The following is a 26,399-nucleotide window of genomic DNA, read 5'->3' on the forward strand; positions in this document are numbered from 1 at the left end:
CATCCCGGTCTCCTTGACTTGACACAACCTGTCCATCTTTTCTCCCACCTATTTATTTGAGCTCCCTTCCCACTCCCCATTTCTGAAAGGTCCAGACCCGAACCGTCAGCTTTCGTGTTCCGCTGTGTTTATCCAACTCCACACTATTATCTCTTCAATTTGTTAGCGCCCCCCACCTTCGATTGAGTGAATGTTATTACTAACGAAACTGACAAGTGCTCTAAATTCCGATCTATAAATTCAGTGCAATTCACAAATTTACTTGTATTCTCCTCCAAGCAACCGTTTTAACGATTTCGTGAACGATTTATTAACAAATATGTCGAGCTTGTTAAAACCGAAATATCTGAGCTAGCTTCTATTTCATGCATCTTCCGTTTGAAGTATTTGAAAAGCTGTACTTCTTGACCTGTTTCACTTCCTGGATGGGGTAGGATATGGGGAACTGACATAGTTCCGCCCATCTTCTTGGAATTGGCAATTCCGTTTGGAATCGGAGTCTTAATTTGAAATGTAAAGAAAAAACTCACGAAATCAGAAATTGATTAACCATGTTGTTCCGAATAAATTACGTTAAGGATATGTAACAAATTAAAATCATTAATAGGATCGTAAGTTTTACTTTCCACTCAGGTTTAGGCTTCGTTTGCAATGTGTGTCCTTTCTCGGAGCTGGTTCCTGCTTTTCGAACGGGGACGGTTAAGTTGTCAAGCCCTGCAATTTCCATTTTGTGTCCCTGTGTTAAATTCCAGTTCACCAATCTCTTTATTTAATCCACCGGAATATACCCAAGGAAAATCAAACCACCAAATCAGGACAGTAGTCTGAATTAAATAGAACGAAATCGCGAGAGCACACATTTGGATTACGATTTAATACACTCGGTCTCTAATAAATGTATTTCATATATTTCGAAAATGATTTTAACAAAACTAAAATCACTCACTAATGCTAAGGATTGGAATTATGTTATCGAGTGCTATCACAATCTCCGAGTTGAAAGCTGGTGAGAGTATGTGATGTGGGTGTAGAGGGCCCTGTGCCCACATAGGGACTGGTATAAATTACACAGCACTCTCTCAGACGTTTTCAATTTATGATCGGTTGGTTCCATATTCGGCTGAACGGCCATCTTCTAGAACAGAGAACAGTATAGCCCTTTGGCCCATGATGTTGTGCCAACCTATTATCCCACTGAGATCAATCTATCCTGCATACCCTAATCACAGCCGGCAGCGCATTCCACACTCCCACTACTCTGTGTAAAGAACCTACCTCTGACATCTCTCCTATACCCTCCTCCAATCACCTTAAAATTATGTGCCTAGTAATAGTTATTTCCGCCCTGGGAAAAAGTCTCTGCCTGTCCATTCTATCTATGCCTCTCATCATTTTGTACACCTCCATCAAGTCACTTCTCATCCTTCTTCGCTCCAATGAGGAAAACCCCTAGCTAGAACATAGAACATAGAACATAACAGCACAGTACAGGCCCTTCAGCCCTCGACGTTGTGCCGACATGTTATACCGATCTGAACCTCCCTCAACCTTTCCTCTTAAGACCTGCCCTCCAGTCCAGACAGCATCCTGGTAAATCTCCTCTGCACCCTCTTTAAAGCTTCCACATCTTTCCTATAATGAGGTGACCAGAACTGAACACAATATTCCAAGTGTAGTCTAACCAAAGTTTTGTAGAGCTGCAGCATAACCTCACAGGTCTTAAACTCAATTCCCCTGCCATGTAATAATTCTGTTAACCTAGTTACTGGAACCGAAGCTGGGACTGGGAAAAACCCACAACAACAATTTTGGATCATTTGGAAAAGATTCAGTTTAATCAAGTTTACCCACTTCTCTGGTATTTTGATAGAACCATGCACAAAATGGTTACAGTGCAGAAGAGGCCATTTGGCCCCTTTGTATTTGCTCTGTTTCCAAAGGTGCAATCCCAGTGCTATATTCCAGTTCTTCACCTCACTCTACACATCCCTCTTGGATGACCTCAGACATAGAGTCATACAGAGCGGAAACAAACCCTTCAGTCCAACTCATCCATGTGGACCAACTTTATCAAATTAAATTTGTCCCATATTCACCTAAACTTTTCCTATTCATGTACCTGTCCAAATATCTTAAATGTTGTAATTGTACCTGCATTCATTACTTCCTCTGGCAGTTCATTCCACGCCCTCTGAAAAAATTTCTCCTTTTAAATCTTTCCACCCGCACATTAAAACTATGTCCTCTAGTTTTGGAACCCCCACCCCAGGGAAAAGACCTTGTCTATCTACCCTATTCTCACCTCTCCTTGTTTTATAACCTCTATAAGATCACCCCCTCGGCCTCCCATGCTCCAGGGAAAACAGCCCCAGCCTATTGAGCCTCTCCCTATAGATCAAACCCTCCAACCCTGGCAACATTGTTGTAAATCTTTTCTGAACCCTTTCAACTTTCACAACATCCTTGCTATCGTAGGGAGACCAGAAATGCACGGAGTATTCCAAAAGTTAAACTACAACATGACCTCCCAACTCCTATACTCAATACACTGACCAATACAGGCAAGCACACCAAATGTCTTCTTCTCTATCCTGTCTACCTGCGGCTCCAATTTCAAGGAACTATGAATCTGCACTCCAAGGTCTTTTTGTTCAGCAACACTCCCAGAATCTTCTGATTCAGTGTGTAAGTCCTATTATTTGCCTTTTCAAAATACAGCACCTCACATTTATCTAAATTAAAGTCCACCTGCCACTCCTAAGCCCATTGGCCCATCTGATCAAGATCCCGTTTTACTGTGACGTAATCTTCTTCGTTGTCCACCACACCTCCAATTTTGGTATTATCTGCAAACTTAATAACCATACCTCCTGTGTTCACATAGTGGACCCAGCACAGATCCTTGTGGCACACTACTGGTCACAGGCCTGTAGTCTGAAATGCAGCCCTTTAACACCACCCTCTGTGGGGTTATTGGCTTGCTCACCGAGCTGGCTGATTACCGTACAGACGTTTCATCACCATGCTAGGTAACATCAGTGCAGCCTCCAATGAAGTGATGTTGTTCTACTCTGCTTGGTATTTATATGATGTGGTCTGTTAAGTTGGTTTGTGTCATTTCTGGTTCTGTTCTGCGTGGGTTTGTATATGGGATCTAATTCCACATGTTTGTTGATTGCATTATGGGTTGAAAACCAGTCCTCTAAGAATTCCCGTGCGTCTCTGTAGTTGGCTTGAGCTTGGATGGTCACATCCTAATTAGATTGATGGCCTGCATTATCCAAGTGTACTGACGAGAGAAAGTTTGTTGTATCGTTTTGCTGATAGCTGGTGTTTGCAGACAGTGCAGCTAGCAAACAGGATCACCAGAATGCTGAGGAGACTAAAAAAATGCAGAACAATTAACCAAGACATACTACATGAGAATGAAACCAGAAGGCTCGAACACCTAACAAACACCAGCTAGCAGCAAAATAACACTATGAACTTACCTTAATCTCAGTGAACTCGGACAATGCAGGCCATCAATTTAAGTGGGACAACGTGACCATCCTAGCTCAAGCTAACCACAGTCATGCATGGGAATTCCTGGTTTTCAACCTGCAATATAATCAAATAACATGTGGAATTAGACCCCATATACAAATGCATGCAGAACAGAACCAGAAATGACACCACCCAACTTAACAGACCAGATCATACAAATACCAAGTGGAGTAGAACAACATCACGTCATTGGAGGCCGTACTGATGATGTTACCGAATATAGCAACAAAATGTCTGTACGATAACCAGCCAGCTCAGTGAACAAGCCAACAACTCATCCATAACCCGAGATACAAATCTTTGCAAGAACCTTAATCACCCTCTGTCCTTTTCCTTCGAGCCAGTTCTGTATCCAAATGGCTAGTTCTCCCTGTATTCCACGTGATCTAACCTTGCTAACCAGTCTACCATGAGGAAACTTGTCAACTGCCTTACTGAAGTCCCCCCAATGTCGACCGCTCTGCCCTCTTCATTACTTCTTCAAAAAACTCAATCAAGTTAGTGAGACACAATTTGCCATGCACAAAGCCATGTTGACTACCCCTAATCAGTCCTTGCCTTTCCAAATACATGTAAATCCTGTCCCTCAGGATTCCCTCTGACAACTTACTCACCACCAATGTCAGGCTCAACGGTCTGTAGTTCACTGGCTTTTCCTAACCACCTTTCCTATATAATGCCACAACATCAGCCAACCTCCAGTCTTCTGGCACCTCACCTGTGGCTATTAATGATACAAATGTCTCAACAAGGGGCCCAGCAATCACTTCCTACAGAGTTCGAGGGTATACCTGATCAGGTCCTGGGTACTTATCTGCCTTTATGCGTTTTCAGGCGTCCAGCACCATAAGAAACTACAGAGTTGTGAACACAGCCAATGTTCTATCACACAAGCCAACCTTCCATCCATCGATTCTATCTTAACTTCTTGCTGCCTCGGAAAAGCAGCCAAGATCATCAAAGACACCTCCCACCCCAGTTATAATCTCTCCCAACCTCTTTCATCAGGCAGAAGATATGAAAGCTTAATCACATGTAATAACAGGTTCAAGAACAGCATCTTCCCCATGCTTATTAGAATTCTGAATGGATCTCTCAAATTTCAAATCTAATGTTGATCTTGCTTTTTGTGCACCTTCTTTGCAGCTGTGACTTTTTATTCCTTGCTCTGTTCAATCATTTGTATGATCTTCTGTCTGGTATGATCTGCCTGTATTGTGTGTAAATCAAAACTTTTTGCTGTATGTAGGTACATGTGACAATATTAAATCAAATCAAAATCTTTCCTGTAGCATGAGACCAGAATGAAAGCAGTATTCTAAAAGTGGCCTCACCAATGTCTTGTACATGACAGAACACAGAACATAGAAAAGTACAGCACAGTACAGGCCCTTCAGCCCATGATGTTGTGGCGTGGAATAATCCTAATCCGAAAATAAAATAACCTAACCTACATTCCCCTCAATTCACTGCTGTCCATGTGCATGTCCAGCAGTCGCTTAAATGTCACTAATGACTCTGCTTCCACGACTACCACTGGCAAAGTATTCCATGCGCTCACAACTCTCTGGATGAAGAACCTCCCTCTGACATCTCCTCTATACCTTCCTCCTAACACCTTAAAACTACGACCCCTCATGGCAGTCAATCCTGCCCTGGGGAAAAGTCTCTGGCTATTGACTCTTTCCATGCCTCTCATTACCTTGTACACCTCGATCAGGTCACGTCTCTTCCTCCTTCTCTCCAGAGAGAAAAGTCCAAGCTCAGTCAACCTCTCCTCGTAAGTCAAGCCCTCCAGTCCAGGCAGCATCCTGGTAAACCTCCTTTGCACCCTCTCCAAAGCCTCCACATCTTTCCTACAATAGGGCGACCGGAACTGGACACAATATTCCAAGTGTGGTCTCACCAGGGTTTTGTAGAGCTGCAGCATAACCTCACAGCTCTTAAACTTGATCCCCCTGTTAATGAAAGCCAAAACACCATATGCTTTCTTAACAGCCTTATCCACTTGGGTGGCAACTTTGAGGGAGCTATGCACTTGAACACCAAGATCCCGCTGTTCCTCCACACTGCCGAGAATCCTGCCTTTAATCCCATATTCAGTATTTAAGTTCGACCTTCCAAAGTGCATAACTTCGCATTTATCCAGGTTGAACTCCATCTGCCATTTCTCAGCCCAGCTCTGCATTCTGTCACTCTCTCGCTGAAGCCTGCAACAGCCCTCGATACTATCAACAGCACCTCCAACCTTTGTGTCATCAGCAAACATACTAAGCCACCCCTCAACCTCCTCATCCAAGTCATTTATAAAAACTACAAAGAGCAGAGGCCCAAGAATTCAACTCTACCTGCAACTCCTCAGCCCACTGACCCATCTGTTCAAAGTCCTGTCATACTATGTGATAACCTTCTTCCGTGTCCACTACACCCACCAAGTTTGGTGTCATCTGCAAACTTAATAACCATACTTTCTACGTTCACATCGAAATCATCAATATAAATTACAAAAAAAGTGGAAAAGTCATGTGGTCATTAATTTAAAATCCAGAACCTCTGGGCTCTGGCGAGAACAGGAACTGCAGATGCTGGAGAATCCGAGGTAACAAGCTGTGGATCTGGATGAACACAGCAGGCCAAGCAGCACCAGAGGTGCAGGAAAGCTGACTTTTCGGGCCTTTTGAAAACGGCGGTAGCAGATATGAAATTTGAACTCAATGCAAATCTGGGAATGCGAAGCTAGAGGTGTCAATGTAAGCACAGTCAGTTAGTCTCTCCCCTTTTAGTCCTTCGACCGCCCAACTTAACAGTTTTTGGTTTATAAGTAATGCGGGATTTAAAAGTTGATCATACATATCCCTCCACGAATTCCCCTTGCTCAGGAAACTGATGACCACGCCTGTGCGGAACCAAACGTCGAAACTGAAATAGTGCAGACTGCGACACGTAATCTAACGCGGGGTGTTCTCATTCTTGGAGCACATATATGTGTATATATATATATTTTTTAAAAAGGCGCCGCAAGAGATTTATACAGAGCTAATGGCTGGTCAAGGTACGTTTCTAAATGTTTTAGGACTTGTGTGAAGCGAACGGCTGATTGATAGGGCAGTGCTTGCGTAAGTTTCGGTGGTCGGGAGAACTGTTTAATGACTCACAAAGCAAATCCCGGAACTAGCCGAAATTCAACATTTCGTTCGCTGTTTCTGTTAACATATTAAACGAGGGTCGCGCAGTTGGGTGGCGCTGACTCTAGTTGTGCCACGTTCTGGCAGATGACCGCGGCCGGTGCGCCGTATTTAAAGAGAGGGAGAGAGAAAATTAACCCTTTACTGTCTGCTCCTTGTTCGGGCCTTCCGATCAACAACCTGTCCTGATAATGCGCTGTTAAAGATACTCTTCAAAAACAAAACAACAACAGGCGCCCGGAGGATTAAACAGATCATTCAGACTGTGGTTAAACATGCTCCCGAACATTTCTTATCCGTGGAGAGTGGATCGGGTTATAATTTTGGATGTTCTTTGCCGGAATTCTTATTGAAGCCTAGAGTGAAATGGATCAGACCCGAGATAACGAAGTACTCGGGTTCTCCAGCATCTGCAGTTCCCGTTATCTTTGATCAGACCCGTACTCGGCCGTCCTGCCCTCTTGTCGTTGTGCTTACATGATACAGTAGCTTATTTTGTCAATATTTTTCCTCAGTGAAGTGCTTCTGGATTGAGCACATAGAAACTAGGAACAAGGGTAAGCCATTGGGCCCTTCAGTATGATCGTGGCTGATCCTCTTTCTTTTAACACTATATATTCCCGCTTTTTCCTCCATACCCGTTAAAGATTTTACTATCTGAAAAATATCCTTATTTTTGTACGTACACAGTGACCCTGTCTCCACTTCCTCTGTGGTAGCCAATTCCACAGATTTACCACCCTCTGAGTAAAGAAATGTTTCCTCATTCTCAGTCCTAAATGACCTACTTCATATCCTGACACCCCCGTCAGGGGAAGTACGCACTCTGCATCTAGTCTGACTAACTCCTTAGGTTTCTATCCATTTTAACCATTCTTCTAAATTCTAGTAAATACAGACACACTTAAATCCAGCTCATCTAATACAATGACCCTCCTATCACCATACCGGCTTAGTGCACTTCTGCACCCCTTCTAGGCCAAATATAGCATAGAATCCTTTCAGTGTGGAAACAGGCCCTGTGGCCCAACAAGTCCACACTGACCCTCAGAGCATCCCACCCAGACCCATCCACCTATAACCCACCTAATCTACACACCCCTGAACTCTACAGGCAATTTAGCTTGGCCAATCCACGTAGCGTGCACATCTTTAGACTGTTGGAGGAAACCCACACAGACACCGGAGAATATGCAAACTCCACACAGATCGTCACCCTAGGTTGGAATCAAACCTGCGTGCCTGGTGTTGTGAGGCAGCTGTGCTTAACCACTGAGCCACTGTGCCGACCAAAACTGCACACAATTCTCCAGGTGCTATAACGTACTTATTTCTGAACTCCAATCTCTTTCAATGAAATGGCTTTCTAATTGCTTGCTGCACCTGCATGCTAACTTTCAATGACTGGTGTACAAGGATACCCACATTCCTTTGTATATTCACATTTCACAGTATCAGCATGTGAATAATATGCTTGTCTTCTGTTTCTCACATACAACTTTTAACCATGCGATACTGCATCTGCAATGCATTTGCTCACTCACTCAACTTGCCCATGAAACCTCCTTGCATCCCTGTCAGACCTCCAATCCAATTGAGTTTGCTATCATCAGAATATTGCATTTGATTCCCTCATCCGTCATTTGTACATGTGTAGTAACCATGCTAAATTGCCCATTGTGTCCAGAGATGTTTAGGTTAGGTGAGGCAGATATTGGAAATGCAGGGGTAGGGGAATGGGTTTGGGTGGAATGCTCGTCAGAGGGGCAGTGTGGACTTGTTGGGCTGAATGGCTGGTTTCCACACTGTAGGGATTCTATGATTCTGTAAGATTCTTTATTTCGTTCATTGCCCATGTATTCAAATTCTCATTGCCTATTCTGGTCACGTTCTGAAATGCACCAATGCTCAGTGGCACTAATTTCCTACTACCCTAGAATAAATCTCTGCCCCTGGGAAAGTCCACATGTGAATGACTTATTGGTAAAGAGATAGTGAATCACAAATGACTCAGTTAAGTGGAAATTAATTTCATATTCTAGTCTCCATTTGATCACACAAAATCATCTGTTTTAATTTAAACCTGGGGGAAAATAGATGGACAAAAGCAAAATACTGCAGAAACTAAAATTAAAAATGGGAAATTTAGGTGAAGTAGCATCTTCGGAGAAAGTTAATATTTCAGCTTGATGAGCCAGAAAGGAGTTCTAATGAAAGCTGATTAGCCTGAAATATGAGCTTTCTAGCTCTTACCACATTTATTGTGCAACTGGTTTTCTAGTTTATCAGGAACTATTGAGAAAATACCGTAAAGAAGTTCAATGATTAGATTAGAATCCCTACAGTGTGGAAACAGGCCCTTCAGCCTAACAATTCCACACCGCTCCTTGAAGCATTCCACCCAGACCCATCCCCCTATGACCCACACACCCCTGAACACTACAGGCAACTTAGCAAGGCCGATCCACCTAGCCTGCATATCTTTGGACTGTGGGAGGAAACCGGAGCACCTGGAGGAAACCCACGCAGACACAGGGAGAATGTGCAAACTCTGCACAGACAGTTGCCTGAGGCTGGAATTGAATCCTGGTCCCTGGCGCTGTGAGGCTGCAGTGCTAACCACTGAGCCACTGTGCTGCCCGAAACTGACATCAATGAAACTGATATAAATGATAAGCTCCAGGATGGACTAAGTTGTCATATGTTATACAGATTTTTTTTCATATGAAATGGTGGGGTACTTGTAAGCCAGTTTACGGAAGGAAATCTGCTATCTCCTAAAGTACCTTTGTGAACCAGATGGATATTTACAACAATCAACAATGGTTGTATGGTCACCATTAGACTGGCTTTTCAATTCTGTTTTTTTTAATTGAATTTAAATTTCCACACGTCATTGTGGATCTGAATGCTATGTTCCACAGAGCATTGATCTGATACTAGCCCTGTGAAATTACCACCTCTCTACCAGCAGCCTGGTTAAAGTTTGCATGTTTTAGAATAGATTCTTCAGTTTGTTGATTGACAAGACATCGGACAGAATTTAGTGAGCCCCCTGGAGTGGGGCAGATGACGTGGGCCCAGAGAGTCAAGTGGAAATCTGCTGATCTGACCTAAAACAGCAGGAAAACTGTTAGTGAGTAGCAGGAACAGATTGCCACAATAAATGTGCTGTTTGTGAGCAACTTAAAACCAATTAGTTCCGGGTGGCTCAGGAATTAAAGGATTCTTACTTACACAGATCCACGTTTCTGGTGGCTCCAGAAAGCTGTGTAGCTGATTTTCTAGTGACCAGTCTGGTGGTTCACAGAGGGCTCAACATCTGCAGCCTCACAGCTCCAGGGACCTGGGTTCAATTCCAGCCTCAGGTAACTGTCTGTGTGGAGTTTGCACATTCTCCCCATGTCTGCATGGGTTTCCTCTGGGTGCTCCGGTTTCCTCCCACAGTCCAAAGATGTGCAGGCTAGGTGGATTGGCCATGCTAAACTGCCCGTTGTGTTCAGGGGTGTGTGGATTATAGGGGAATGGGTCTGGTGGGATGCTCCAAGGGGCGGTGTGGACTTGTTGGGCTGAAGGACCTGTTCCCACTCTGTAGGGAATCTAATCTACTGGCAAGAGGCCACTGCTCACTCTAGTTATGAAGAGCTGCTAGCCTCTGATTGGCTAGTTGATTTTGAGGGCAGGATTTCTCCCTTTCGGGTTCTTGGTTTGAAGTGAATCTTGATGCTGTCAAGGTTTGAGCCTACTTATCTTATAATTATGTCATGCCCCCAGTGGAAGTGGTGGAAATCTTTGACAGCAGCTTTCCAACAGGTAGGCAGGATACCCATCACCCCAGCTAGACTTCACCCAGGTGCTGCCTTCTCTGCTGTCTCAGATCCAACATCCCCAGTATATGGTGGCACAGTAAAATGGGTCTCTAATTATCTGAACCTGTAGTGCAGAAACCCGCAAATGGTCTGTGGGAACCTGTGAGCGCAATGAGGGCTATATTTGACTGCACCTGACAGTGATAGGAAAGTGGGTAATGGCTGTAGTAACTGACTGTTGGAGGGATTTGTGTTTGAGTATGACTGTTTGAGTTTTCGAAAACTCAATTTAATGGCTCATTGTTTGGCGACAGTGATTTTGAAGTCTAATCTTGGAAAGAGGAGCCAGTAGGAAATTATAAAAATGAGACAATGGGGAGGAGTTTGGGGGCAGTGGGCAGGCTTTACTGCAGAATGGGTTTGAGAAGATTCTGTAAAAGTTGGAGCATAAGTGGCTAAGCTAGGCATCTGATTGACCAGAGAGGTTGTGATGGATATTTTGATTTTGAGAGTAACTTGCTGTTGGGTTTTAGTTTCAGTTCTGAGTCAAGTAGGATTGCTTAGACACTGTGTTGGGTTTGGGATGAGTGAATGGCTTGATATGGAATGGTATAAGGAAGCTGATGACGATAATATGGGTCATGACTCAGACCTATTATTAAGTTTATTTTATGGTGTATTTATAAAACCTCAGCTTGGTGTCTGCTGGTTAGCTGGTTTGCATACTGGACACTTCAGTATTATGTTTCCTTATTTCCAACATCTATTATCCCAGTCAGGTTGCTGGAACATTGCAGTAGCAGCCATATAACTGAATCCAGTCTTGCCTTGTGTATAACTAGATTTTACCATTCTACAGTTTTTCTTTTGTCTTAGATGTTTGGCTGTGTATATAACATACCTAAGGATACACGAGTTGCATAGGTCGATGGTACAAAACTTTAATTCACCCAGATTATTAAAATTAACTCTTTGCAAATGTATTTGCAAAATAAGTGTTGTAATAGTTTAATACACTTACACATTATGGATCAGACCAAAGCCCCTCAAAATATATTAAGAAGGTAGCCTCGACCCTAACTTTTTTCTTATTTTAGAAATAAATGTAAGGTGTTGTGTTCCAGATGTAATTTGATTGGTCAAACTACCAGAAATAAAGCAAAACACACTTTAGTCATCCACTAAAATTAAAATACAACAAAAGAAAGAAGGAATTGAACTAACTTTACTAGAAAACCCAATAAAATAATAGATACTGTAACTATTACTAATTAACTTCTAATATAGAAACATACCACAAACACACACTTGGAAAAAGGCAAATTCAGAAAACAGAATGTCTCACATGCAACTCTCATAGCAGGCAGCAACTTCCCAGTTTTTCGTTGTAACTGAAAGAGGGAAAGAATAGCTTTCACTTCTTCAAGACCCCAAAAGCAATTGCTTAAAGCTGAACCTAAAATTCCTGGTTTTGTGGGAGCTGAACCACATCCATTCAGGCAGCTTCAATGGTTCCAACTTTTAAAAAACAAACCCAAGGCCATTTACTTTCTTACAGATTGCTTATCATGAGTCCCCCAATCTCTCTCCAAAAGAAACCAGAACAAAACCTGCCTCTTAAAGCCACACCATTGTCACGCAAAGTATGATCAAAATTTTGTGGACTTAGTTTCAATTGGAATGGTCCCTGTCTTTCTATCTCATATCTCTATTTGAGCAACCAATAATCAAACTGACCTCAGTTTATTACCCTCTTGCACCCATTTCTCAGAGTACTCTTGCAAAATGTGCCATTCTGTCCTCTCCACACAAGTCATTATGAACTTTAACATCTGAGACAGTAGAAGAAAACACACGTGCTGTAAATCAGAGATTTTTGGGGAGGGAATGGATGCTTTCCACTGATGAGAGGTTTAGTAGCTACTGGAAACTGTTAGGCCTGTGGCTCAGACTGCCAATTTGTCTTATCTGTCTAGAATATCAACTTTTTAAAAATATAGACAAAGTTTGTGATTCCAGAGAATACTAAAAGAATAAGGACACAAGATTTCAAAGTTTTGAACAAACAATAATAAATGTTACCAGATGAAGTGAGAACAATGTCAATCTATAATATATACACAACTTGAACACTTTTTAAAAAGAAAACTTGGCGGACAAATGTTTTACACAGAAGGTGGTTTGCATGTGGAATGAACTTCCTGAGGAAGTGGTGGATGTGGTTAAAGTTACAACGTTTAAAAGATATTTGGATAAGTATGTGGATAGAAAAGGTTTGGAAGGATATGGGCCAAGAGCAGGCAGATGGGACGAGTTTAGTTTGGGATTATGTTAGGTATGGCCTGGTTGTACTGAAGGGTCTGTTTCTGTGTGATGCTATGGCTGGTGTCCAGAATTAACCTTGGTAAATGAGGTTGAGCACCCTACAGAGCACATCAAATAGCAGATATGGTCCAGACTGAACCCACAGATTTCTCAGAAGTCTACTCTGATGCATGTTTTGATGACTCTGTGGGTCGTCAGATCTTTACAAGAAATTCTAATTCTTCCCTGTTAAAATCTTAGCTTTGGAATTCCCTCAAAAGATGCTCAGCCATATACTGCCTGAATGACTGCTTGTGTCCTGGTATTTCATACTCCCAATAGGAACTGTGCTTTTCTGGATTTTAGAAATTGCACTCCAGCACCTACTCACAGACAGACATAACTTTACCTTGTACAAAGACAGCTAGCTTCATTCAGCTGGTACTGCCCTGCAGTTCTCAACTCTTTACATGTAGCAATTAGATACTGCTTGTGGGCTTCAAAAACTGACTGTTTGTTGGATGAAACTATAAATGGCTGACAGCCTTCTTCAAACCATCACACACACCCAATATTTCTGAGACCTAGCTCTAATTCTTAGCTACTGGATCTTAGCCCTTTCCTAAGTCCCAACTACACAGCTATCACACAGAACCTGGGACATCTTCCTGCATGTAAGATATTTATTTGATCTCTCTGTCTCTCATTCTCTCCCACTCACTCCCTCCCCAATTATATCACTAACTTCTTGGCCTCTAACCCATGACTGGACTGTTTTTGAGTGATCTGTTGAAAACCTGAAGACAAGTCCTGCCTTTGTTCCGAGGCAGGATTAAATGTAGCAACCATTGGGACTCACTGTTCCTGGAATGTTACAATATTCAGATATTTTTCATTCATATTGTTTGCTTGTGCAGTTACACAGCAAAAGATTTAATCACACATTACATGTCCACCTTCCTACTGAAAAGATGGTTTTGTTCTAGGAGACTGCACATGTCATTAGCAACCTGCAATGAGAACCTGAACCTTCTGAAGTTCTGATGCTCAGACATGTACAAAGAGTTGCCAGTACATAGTTGGTTTCACCTCCTTCAGCTGGATTGTGGTGTCCATTCCATTTAACTTCTGGTGATGCGTGCAACTGTGGAGGAGGCGGACTTTGTAGTTGATCCTCCCAGAGTCTGTGTAGGTTTCCTCCAGGTGCTCCGGTTTTCTCCCACAGTCCAAAGATGTGCAGGCTATGTGGATTGGCCATAATGTCCAGAGATGTGTAGATTAGGTGGGTTGTGAGGGGATGGGTCTGGGTGAGATGTACCGAGGGTCACTGGTGACTTGTTGGGCCGAAAGGCCTGTTTCCACACTGTATGGATTCTATGATATGATATAATGGTAGGTCGTTCTTTTGGTGATAGTGTTGTTTCTGCTCTTGTTCTTCGTCAAATGTTGTTAGGGGAACTGCATGAACTGATCTCAAGACATACTAAAGACTAATCACAGCCTTATTTCACGGAAGAAGCACTTTTCACTGTGTACTCCTGTCAATGACTTTCGCAAGTTACTTAGCTTAACATCTTTTATAGGGAAGCTATGAATAAAAATGTCATAGTAAGGCATTTGGAAAGTTTTAAGGTCATCAGGCAGCATCAACATCACTTTGCAAAAGGGGTATCATGTTTAACCAATTTATTGGTGTTCTCTGAAGAAATATCCCTGGTTAAAGGAAAACCGCTGGATGTACTGTTCTTAGATTTCAAAAAAACACTTAATAACGTTATTGAGGAGAATGAGTTCATGATGTAGGTGGTAATATGCTGGCTGGCTGGCAAGAACAGAAGACCTAAATGAGTCAATTAGTAACTGAAAAGATGAAATGAGTTATGTGCCAGAGGAATTAACAGTTCACTTAAATAACTAGACTGAAGGAACAAAACAAGTGGTTGCTAAATTTGCGATGACACAAAGAGAGTTAAGGAAGTAAGTCATGAAAAGGATATAAGGAAGCTACAAAGAAACATAGGTTAAGTGAGTTGGCAATAATCTGGAAAATGGAGAGTTTAAAAGAAGTATGTTATGGATGTGAGTTTGCTCGCTGGGCTGGAAGGTTAGTTTTCAGACGTTTCGTCACCATTCTAGGTAACATCATTAGTGAGCCTCCGATGAAGCACTGGTGTTGTGTCCCGCTTTCTATTAAAATGAAATAGAAAGCGAGACATAACACCAGCGCTTCATCGGAGGCTCACTGATGATGTTACCTAGAATGGTGACGAAACGTCTGAAAACTAACCTTCCAGCCCAGCGAGCAAACTCGCATCCAGATCCTCAACCTGAGCTACAAATCTTCTCAAAACTTGGAGTATGTTATCTAAACAGTAAGAAATTTCAGAGCTCATAGATGTAGAGGGAGAGATAATGGGAACTGCAGATGCTGGAGAGTCTGAGATAGCAAAGTGTGGAGGTGGATGAACACAGCAAGCCAAGCAGCATCTTAGGAGCACAAAACTGACGTTTTGGGCCTAGACCCAGATGCTGCTTGGCCTGCTGTGTTCATCCAGCTCCGCACTTTGTTATCTTAGATGTAGAGGGACCTGGGTTTCGAAGTGCATAAATTGCAAAAGGTTATTATGCAGGTACATCAAGTAATAACGAAAGCCAAACAACTTCTAATTGGCTTTTAACTACCTTATTTATTCCAAAGAGACCCTCTGATTGTTTTTAGAGTATCAACACGGCCAGATTAAAGAGGCTGAGATAATGTTGCAATCCAGTCTGAACATTGTTTTCAAGGGATTTGGTTCCACAGCCCCAAATGTGACTTGTCTTACCTTGGACAACTCTTCTCTGTTTGTCTAGCCTGACTGTTTGCTTCATAAGCCTTCTGCAATGAACTAATGTTGTACCGGATTTCTTACTTTGCGAAACATTGGGATAACTTCAGCATATATTCCGGATAAACAGTTTTCAGCTTTAGTTGAGGATTCATTCTTTGTTCATCTGTTTCAGAAAATGGCTTCGCCAGATAGTCATAATGCTTGTATCCAGTGGGCCACGCTTATTTGATATTAAGTAGACATTTTTCAGATCTATTACTACATTAAACTCATACCTATTGATTTACGAATTAAAATATAAAGGGTAAGCAATAAAAAATGGTACATTCTGGAGAGTGTTGATAATTAACTCATTTATAGTTATACCATTCACTCGGTTATCAGTTCCAATACTGGATAATAATTTTGGAACCAGATTCATCTAAATGATAGCAGCATTTTGTGAAATTTTCAATTTGCTTTTGATTATTTTAGTGGGATTGTACATTATATGTTACTTAGTGTCAGATGGATCTTGGATATAGAAGGCATAACTAGATAATGAGGTTAGGTAGTCTATTGTGATGTACATTTGCACGTGCCAACTCAGCTTGTCACTTTTTCCAGGTACTTCATGTAACTGAACCAACAGGTTATATGACAGTAAATTTAGAATCTGTTTCACATTGTCCCTTTCCATGGAATTAATTTGGTTTTGTTATACAATTAAAATTTGTGTTATAAGCTTATAACTGAATGATTTAATTGGAATCAATTAAAATTAGCTTCCATGAAGGCAGGGTTTGCATATGCTCTGTGCCATGTAAATTGGAAAGATTTCAGATTCGGGTTACACAAATGGTGAGGTCAACTAAGCAGTTTTCCTGTGGGCATTGAGTTAGACAATAATTGTGATAGACCACATAGCAACACATGACATGGTCTCACACATGAAGAATACCCACATAACTGTGCTATTAGAGGGTCATGGTTCTTAAGGTACCACATGTTTCCTACAGAAGAAAACACTGAGGAGATCCTAGCCATTCCTGCAGGGTAACTGATTTACCCCTGAACAGATTAACGATTAACTGTGTAAATTTGATATATCAAATATAAAAATTCAAATATATTTGCTTGCATTGGGAATTAATAAAGACTTTAATAGGATATGTGCCAAATCAAAGTTTTATGTGGAGGAGTAAAAATTTGGGGGAAGTTAGCATCTTACTCTAGAAATTCCCCACACATGTTATTTGTAAAACTTTTATACCAGCATAACAGAAGTAGATTTTCATTGAGCTGTTTCTCTGCATTAATTTTTAATGCAATGACAGATCAAAAAGAAGACTGCGTTAAGATGGGTCCAGAGGCTGAAGAACAAGTAACTTGCTTAGAGGTAGGTTATATTTCCCATTTTCCACTATCAGAGTGTGTACATTAAAAGTGAAATAACATGGAAAATTGCACAGCAGATCAGTCAAAACTGTGAAAAGAAATGACAAGTTCTAGAGTCATAGGACCATATAGCATGGAAACAGACCCTTCAGTCCAATTAGCCCATGCTGACCATGTTTCTAAACTGGCCCCACCTATTTGCATTTGGTCCATATCCCTCTGAATCTTTCCTATTCATATATCATTCAGGTGCCTTTTAAGTGTTCTAATTGTATCCACTTCTGCCACTTACTCTGGCAGCTCATTCCATACAGGTGCCACACTCTGCGTGATAAAGTTACCCCTCAGGTCCTTTTGAAATACTTGCCTTCTCACCTCAAACCCATGCTTTCTAGTTTTGGACACCCCTAGCCTGGGGTAAAGACCTTTGCTATTCACTCTAACCGTGCCCCTCATGATTGTATAAATCTCTATAAAGTCACCCCTCAGGCTCTGACACTGCAGGGGAAAAAAGCCCCAGCCATTACAGCCTCTCCCTATAATGCGAATTCTCCATATCCAGTAACAAGCTTCCAGATATTTACTACACCTTCCCAAGTTTAACATTGTCTTTCCTATAAAAAGGACGATCAGAATTGCACACAGTATCCTAAAAGTGGCCTTACCAATCTTCTGTGCAGCCACGACATAAACTCCTAATTCCTGTTCTTGGTACTCTGACCAATGAAGGCAAACATGCCGAATGCTGCCTTCAACACCCTGTCCACCAGTAACTCCACTTTCAAGGAACTGTACACCAGTGTTTATCTTTTCTTCATAAGTCCTGTTGCGTTTGCTGAGTTACTGACTATTCCTCCACTCCATCACAAAATTTGTTTTTAGTAACTACATGTTGTTGCCTTTCTGTTTCCTTGAAGTTTATTATAAACCCTCAACTAAACTAAAATGACAGCACGGTGGCTCAGTGGTTAGCACTGCAGCCTCACAGCGCCAGGGATCCGGGTTTGATTCCAGCCTCAGGTAACTGTGCGGAGTTTGCACATTCTCCCCGTGTCTGCGTGGGTTTCCTCCGGGTGCTCTGGTTTCCTCCCACAGTCCAAAGATGTGCAGGCTAGGTGGACCGGCCGTGCTAAATTGCCTGTAGTGTTCAGGGGTGTGTGGGTTATAGGCGGACAGGTCTGCATGGGATACTCCAAGGGGCAGTGTGGACTCATTGGGCCGAAGGGTCTGTTTCCACACTGTAGGGAATCTAATCTAAACCTCTATGACATCCTGATCTGAGTAAGTCAGTTCTGTACTGGCACTGGTAGACTTCTAACCCCCAAACCACTTCAAAATTTCAACTCACCCAAACCTGTCCAAATACTGTGATACCATTTACTCATGCTTGAGATGCACTTCCATTCCGTGTGCATTTTAAAATTCCCATCCACACGGAATGGAAGTGCATTTTTCATGGCAATGTGCCCTACCTCAGAAACTAGCTTTGGGTCTATAGGCTTTCCAAGAATTCTCTGTCCTTCCAACTCTGGTCTCTTGTGCATGTCCACTTTTCCACACTTGATGGTTGGACCTTCATCATTTGACACTGTACTTTGTGGAATTTCCTCTCTGCCTAGTCTGTTCCTTCCCTTCTTCAAAGACGTTCCCAAAAATCCATTATTTTGATCATATTTTCAGACTCCCACAGTATTATTTTCTAATTTTTAGCAGTATCAGTTGTTTTTTATCTGATTCTGCTTCTGTGGTGTGCCATGGGCTGTTTTACTAACTTAAAAGTGTTATTTAATTCCAAGCTACTGTTGTACTAGAGTCCACAGTTTAGTAGTTTCCAGTTTGTTGTATGCCTGTATTATTATTTTTTATGCAATCTACATTAATTCATAAAATATCTATTGATTTGAAAGACATTTTTGCATTCAAAATATTTAAAACCTGTTCTTAAATAAGGAAGCGAATTTATTCATTCTGACATGATTCATCCTGTTAGATGAAGAGTGACTATGTTCAAGAACCATCCAGAAATGATTCATTAGACATAATCAAGAAGCTTGGCATTGTCCAATCAATGAATACGGATGAAAAGATTAAACAATTTCAAATATTTCTCTCAACTGCTCTGATAAACGATCTGGTGAGTATTGATCTACTACAAAAAAAATTGCTGGGATTTTACTTTGTATGTCCTGCACAGCAGACAAAAAATTAATCATGTGTAATGAAATGAATGTGAGAGTTTTGTTGTTGATAATCAAAATATGCTGCTTTGTCATAGTAATGTTTTTTGAACCTGCTATTATGCGATATTCGTGTCCCAACGCAACATGATGTTATATAAAATTGTGCTGTATAAATAACTGGGCCTATGGGAAAAGCAGGGTTAGGAGCACAAAGGATATATAACAAATGTATTTTCCAAAATTCTTCCTCACCTATGTAGCTTCATTTTTATCGCTGCAATTATAAAGACAGTTTATTAGACAGGTAATGCTGCAAAGAAGCAATACATTTATGAATCTGACCTTGTATCTGCAATAAAGTGACAGCTGGGCTTTAAATAGAGTTTGGCCACTGGAAATCCCAGCAATGGTTAATACCGCATGATAGTGCGAGCACGATCCAAAAGAGGTAAACAGTGTAAAATTGTGTGAAATAGAGCTCCTACCCAGCAACCCTCGGTGAAATTCACCCAAAATTGAGACGTCGGCAATTTTTAGTAAAATTCCCTCTTCCAGTTCATCTGCACAGACTTCTGGATAGATTATCGGATTAGTGAAGAAGGGGAATCTGACCATTCTTTCCTGTATAGCCCATTGGTATTGAAGTTAATTGTAGGATTAAAATGCATTGTAATCCTGAGTAACATTGTATTCAAAACAGTGCTAGAAAAGACCAGGTTGTAGCAGACAACTTTTGATATCAATGATTTACATTAGCAAGTTTAAAAATTCTTACATGTTAAATATGTAACAAAATCTTGGAAAAAAATACTTCAGACAAAGGTGCATGTTTTAAAAGCACTTATTATTGTAAACTATATTTCATTTTTTTTACGTATACCAATATTTTAGCATTGGAGCTCGCTCTTATATTTAAATGAGCTCCATTTTTAAATAATGCTGACGCATTCAATGTGTTTAGCATAAACTCTTCAAACTAAGACTTCACATATTTTCTTAATAAGCCAGTTGTTCTCTGTATGATGTTATATTTGAGGTTTATGACATACAATCCTTACTCGATGGAATCGTTCCCCTATTTGTCAATCATGTTATAGCCAATTCGCATTGCTGGAACATGTGTTATAGGAAAACCCCCTGCACACTGCTGCCTCACAGCGCCAAGAACCCAAGTTCAGTTCCCCCCTTGGGTAACTGTCTGAGTAGAATTTCCACATGCTGTGTGTGTCTGCGTGGGTTTCCTCCAGGTGCTCCAATTTCTTCCCACAGTCCAAAGATATGTACATTAGATGGAGTGCCATGCTTAATTGCCCAAAGCATGCAGGAATGTGCAGGCTGGGTGGGTTAGCCATGGAAATGTAAGGTTACAGCGATAGGGTAGATGGGATGTTCTTCGCAGGTCTGTGTAGATTTGATGGGCCAAATGGCCTACTTATGCCCAATAGGAATTCTATGATTCGATAGAGTCAGGCCTATTAAAAAAAAGTCAAGCAAAGGAACTTCTTACAAAAGGAACTGTAATCTTTGCAGAAATGAGATTTCCCCTGCTCCACTCTTTACATGCTAAATACATAACTGGGGCAAAACTTTAGAATTTTAGAACTTTTGACTAGATTTTTAGAAATGGAGAGATGGGACTTTCCTGTGTCTAAAAGCTGCTGGCAAGCTTGGATCTTCTAAGCTTTAGGCCTAAAGCAGAAATGGAGGCAGATTTAAAGGCCAGGTTACACTAAAGGCCTGCCTCCATTTCCAAAATGTCTTGACCTGGTTTTGGTATCTAATGTATAGTTGAACTGTCTCCTGGCTTTAAATACCCCTTTATCATCTTTGCTCTCAACCCGCTCCCTCATCCCCTTACAAATGATCTGCTCCTTGAACGATCAAGCCATATTATAATAAAAGGAAACAGATGAATAGCCCATTAAAATCTTTCAGTGAACAAACTCATCAAACCCGCTCTATAAACAATCTTCAGCACTTGTAAACTGATTAGTCAGTCGGAATACAGTAGAGAGCCCCTAAAACCCCTTAGAAAACAAACAGACTTAAGAACAACAATCTTGCAGGTGTCAAGATTGAACATGTGGATGAAATGAGAAAAGATTAAATATTTTCACTTCGATATTATACTGGGCTACCCTTTTAATAATATAAAATGGACTCTGTCCTTCCATCCATTTGTTGAATTTCAAATATTGAAGAATGATTATACTTAGAATATTAATCTTTATTTGCCAGTTTCCAGTTGACAGAAATAATAATCAGGCAAAGGGTAGTTTCATCCTCCAATCACAGCATTGACGTAACTCCCCTTATTGAATGCAGAACCTGTCCTAAAGCAATTAATAATGAAGTGTAAAGGTTGCACAACTCTTGCTGCCTGAATCTATTTTTCATGCCTCCAGACAGACAGCTGGTGTAAAACCCGATTAGTTGCTAAAGTCAAGCTACCTCCACGAATATTAGAAATCATACCTCCAGTTCACTGGAGCAGGTTACTTCCGGAGCCTGCTCTTTCCCCTAGCCTTGTGTAAATAGCTGAGGAGGAGGGCTTGGAGGTAGGACAGTTGACATCCTAGGTCAGCCATTTTGTTTCTATTTCCACCTCCATTTTCTCATGTACAATTGGCTTTTAAGTCAGTTGGAAAGTGTTATGTCAGTGATTATTATTTGTTCTAAATATATTCTTTAACATCAATGTGCATACATTGCTTTAACATCAATACTCAGTATGTAAGTATTGTGAATATGTAACAATCTATGGAGTTTAATAAAATCTTTTGTCAAATTACTTTTGCCAACAGGAACAGGAATATTTATAAACATGAGCAGCAACTCTGACCTTGTGTATGCTATTCCAGAGTGCATCCTTTTCCCCTGCTTCGTTACATGACAACCCCTTGGTCCAAAAAGCAAATTACCTAAATTTGGTGATGCACCATATGGGGACAAGAACCATACATAACAGGAATATGCTAGGGTTCATCCTTCTTTCATACACGGCAAGTAGAATGCTTCAGTTGAAGACAATACTGTTTAACTAGCAGTAGAGAGGGAAGAAAAACAAATTCAAATTCTTTCTACTAATCACATGTGCTGAAAGAGTACTTAAACATTGGGTGAAGGTGAGATAATACCAACATTGATCAAATAGCTTCCAGGTTTGCACACCACCTGCATTGATAGTTGTTACTAAGAGAACATCCAGGTTTGCAGTTACTCAAGAATACTGAGTACTGGAGGAAAATTTGTTCTTCTTGAGATAACAAGGTGTTGAGCTGGATGAACACAGCAGGCCAAGCAGCATCAGAGGAGCAGGAACGCTAGACCCTTCAGAAATTTTTGAGGTACTTTTTTTTTCCATGAAACTAATAATAGTAGGAGTTTGATAGCTGTGTCTCAGTCTTTACCCTCTTTTTCATTATAATCAGAAGACTGGGTTCATATCTCAATACAGAAACTTTAGCACATAGGTTGACGCTATAGATATGTTCTGAGGGAGTTCTATATTTTCAGAGATGCTGTATCTTGGACATGACTGAGACCCTGGGTACCCTCACAGGTGGATTGTAAAGATCATCTGGAAGTTTTAGCACAAGGATAGAGGATTTTTTCCCCATGTTTCTAGTCCAACATTTATCCCTAGAGGATTAATTGGTCAATATCCCATTGTTGCATGTCAGAACTTGCTTTGCACAAATGGTTTGCAGAGTTTTTAACAATACAATTGTAAATATACCTAGAAAATATTTTATTGGCTGTAAAACTGTGAGTATCCAGCAGTTGTATAACGTACTACATAAATATTTAGTTTTTGTGGAAGCTCATAGAATAGCAGTCCTTCTAGAGATTTAATCCTGTTTTTCTGTGTTTCTTGCTTTTAGGTACGCCAGCTGAGTGAAGTGCAGTATCTGTTTCTATTACACTACTTTGTTATGGCTCTTTGTTCTAGAGGCCAAGCACAGGTTTGTTTTCTTCTTCCCATTTGTATTTTAAAAATTTGTTTGAAACAGTTATGACTTTGGTACATTCTGTGTATGTGCAGCCTCCATATGGGGAACCTGACATACACGTACATTCTGCAGATCTCCCAAATTCTTTGAATGTTTGCACCTCCAGCATCATCTCCAGGACTAGGTCATGGGTGACAAGGTGTACTTTAGAAAACTTGAGTAATGATTCTAGTGTAAAACACTGGGATGGCACGGTGTCACAGTGGTTAGCGCTGCTGTCTCACAGCACCAGGGACCCAGGTTTGATTCTACCCTCCGGCCCCTGTGTGGAGTATGCAAGCTCTCCTTGAGTACGGATTTCCTGCAGGTGCTCCAATTTCTGCCCACAATTCAAAAATACACACGTTAGGTGGATTGGCCATTCTAAATTGCCTATAGTGTCCAGGAATGTGTAGGCTAGATGGATTAGCCATTGGAAATGCATGGCTACAGGGATAGGGCAGGGGTGTGTGTCTGAGTCAGATGGTTTTCAGCAGGTCGGTGTTAATTTGATGGGCGAATTGGCCTAGTTCCACACTATATGAATTTTATGATTCAATAAAAACTTTTAGACTGATGGTAAACAGCACCACAATGCAACACGTATGTGGGCTACTACTGAACAGAAAATCTGAAGATGTGCTTCTATTGTGTGGACTGCTCAGGAGGGGCACTACAGTGCTAGCCAGGTCTCCAGAATAATGATTGTTTGCTGGGTATTGCGCATCCTAACTCAACAATAAGTTAAGAGCATTGATGAGAAGGAGATGGAGCAGCCAATTGTCTCCTCTGACGAGGAGGAAGGTTAAGCTGACTTAGAAGCTGAGGGAATGAACACCAGTACTGAGGATGCTAAGCTTGCCAGAGCAGCAATAAAATGCAGCTGAAAGACCCAGAGAACCTGGTAGAGGCTAAATTTGAGAATCAATAACTTTTCGTGAAAATCTGTGGACATGTGGAACTAATAGCCAGTTATGTCTACTGCTTCAAGGAAATATTTGTTTTTTCATGGGAAACCTTATGTTGCTCTGTTTGCCATGCCTTGTACAGTTCTTTGTTCCCTTCGCACCAATAAAGTCTGTTGAGTTTGAAGGCCAGAGCATCAGGATTGAGTTCTATGGCTTTACATGTTTGCCAAGCATGTAATATGTTGACTCAGTTATTAGAGATGTGCAGGAGCCGCACATGTTGACTGACTCACACAACCCAACCTTGTAGCTTATATTCCCACTTCCCAGAGAGTTTGCTGCAAGCTGTGCACAAGAGCACCGGTGTTGTTCGCAATGCTGCACCTGATGTGTCTGTGAGCATTGATTTGACAAAACTGTAGGAGGCATAAATGGATTGCATGAGATGACAAGAATATAGAACACTGCGGGGCATTTATTTTCATGGAAGTATTTTACAAAAGACTCACAGTAATGCATTCAGAGTAACTTCGTACTTACATCTTTCACTTCCTACTACCTGGCACCTGGGATGTCTGGTCGGTGCGGATGAGTTGGACTGAAAGCCTGTTTCCGTGCTGTATGACTCTATGATTCTGCCAGACCTTCCACCACTTCCTCTGCATCTCTGTCAGAAAACCCAGAGATTCATCATGTGTAGTAGGCTCAGCAAGGTCCTATCCTCCTATTAGGCCGACAAATGTTAGAGACCTTGGCCACTTCTACCACCTCTTTACCCACCAGAATGTGACCCCTGCCCTCTGTCTACTGCACATAGTTAATCACCGAGGTGAAATGATGTGGAGGTGCCTGTGTTGGACTGGGGTGGACAGGGTCAGAAATCACACAACGTCAGGTTATAGACCGACAGGTTTTTATTTGAAAACATGAGCTTTTGCAGTCAAATAAACCTGTTCGACTAAACCCTGGTGTGGTATGATTTCTGACCGAGCTGAAAGGTTTTATTTTGATGGAGGGCGAGTTTGAATGCCTTGATGGTACTTCCTTTAAGAGTAGCAGTTGCAGTTCTTCAGAGTTGTGCTGGCTGGGACTGGAAAAGATGCTACAAAATCAGGCTGTTCATTATTTCACTGGTCTATGATTGTGATTCAGGTGCCACAGAGAAAAGCCTGGATGTGTTTGATCCTTACCAATGTTCGCATTAAAATCTTGGTGCTTGATGTGCAAATGTGAGCAGATGCTTATAAACTGGCTGGGCATATCCAATCTCATCTGTACGAATCCTGCCAAGCAAAGCAGACTGCTCCTCAAATGTTCCAGAGTTCAGGCATACCACCCTCTATAACACCATAAAATGTAGAGGCAGAAATGGTCTGTTAATCCTATTGAGTCTGCTCCACCAGTCAGTGGGATCATGACTGATCTGATAATCCTCAATTTCACTCTGCCTTTTGCTCTATAACCCCTGTTCCCTTACTGATTAAAAACGTAACTACCTCATCCTTGACTATACTTACCAATCAAAACTTGAAAGCCCTCTGCAGATAAGGAATTCCACAGATCAACTACACTCTGCGAGAAAAAATACCTCTTTATCTCTGTTTAACCGAACAATCCATTACTCTGAGGTATTGCTCTGTGGTCCTAGGCATCCTGACAAGAGAAATAATTTCTCTACATCTACCTTGTCATGCCCCCAATAATCATACATGTTTCTGTAAGCTATCCTGTCATTCTTCCAAGCTGCAACAAGTACAAGCTCATCCCAACCCATCTTGACACGCTATCTAGGGTGCATTAGAACTTCTCTTTCAGAAGTGGAAATGTCCATCTTCTCTCCATCTATCTGCTCCACTATCCACCTTCTATCACTGCCTCCCCCTCTCTCTCTCAATTCCAGTGGAGGCTCGGAGACCACAATGAGGAACACCTACGCTCGGCTTGCGACAAACGACAACACCTCCCAGTCACGAGTCGCGATCCACTTCACCTCCCCCTCCCAGTCCCTGGACGACATGTCTATCCTGGGCCTCCTCCAGTGTCACAACAATGTCACCCGAAAACTGGAGGAACAGCACCTCATATTCTGCCTTGGAGCCCTACAATCCAGTTGTCTCAATGTGGATTTCACAAACCTCAAAATCGCCCACCCCTGACCTCATCCGAAGACCGGCTCCCCCGTCCCTTATCCCTGCCTCCTTGACCTGTCTGTCTTCCCTTCCACCTACCTGCCCCTCCCTCCTCACTGACCAACCCCCATCCCAACT

At 41.6% G+C, this 26,399-nt stretch overlaps 1 protein-coding gene and 1 long non-coding RNA gene across 2 annotated transcripts in view; one reads left to right on the top strand and one right to left on the bottom strand.

Annotated features, from left to right (window-relative positions):
• The window catches only part of LOC125456890 (E3 ubiquitin-protein ligase DZIP3-like), a 110,412-nt gene that overhangs the window by 370 nt on the left and 83,643 nt on the right, over positions 1-26,399 (top strand). The window contains exons 2-4 of the mRNA XM_048540404.1: positions 16,992-17,053; positions 19,043-19,186; positions 23,117-23,197. Of these exons, the coding sequence (XP_048396361.1) occupies positions 17,015-17,053; positions 19,043-19,186; positions 23,117-23,197 (264 nt within the window). The 5' untranslated portion in view covers positions 16,992-17,014. The remainder of the gene's footprint in view (positions 1-16,991; positions 17,054-19,042; positions 19,187-23,116; positions 23,198-26,399) is intronic.
• On the bottom strand, positions 964-6,443 carry LOC125456891 (uncharacterized). Its single transcript, XR_007248532.2, has 3 exons — positions 6,397-6,443; positions 3,492-3,600; positions 964-3,382 (listed from the first exon to the last, which is right to left on the bottom strand). It is a non-coding gene; the product is annotated as an uncharacterized LOC125456891 (long non-coding RNA).

The sequence above is a fragment of the Stegostoma tigrinum genome, chromosome 12 (genome assembly GCF_030684315.1).
Source record: "Stegostoma tigrinum isolate sSteTig4 chromosome 12, sSteTig4.hap1, whole genome shotgun sequence".
Taxonomy (NCBI): domain Eukaryota; kingdom Metazoa; phylum Chordata; class Chondrichthyes; order Orectolobiformes; family Stegostomatidae; genus Stegostoma; species Stegostoma tigrinum.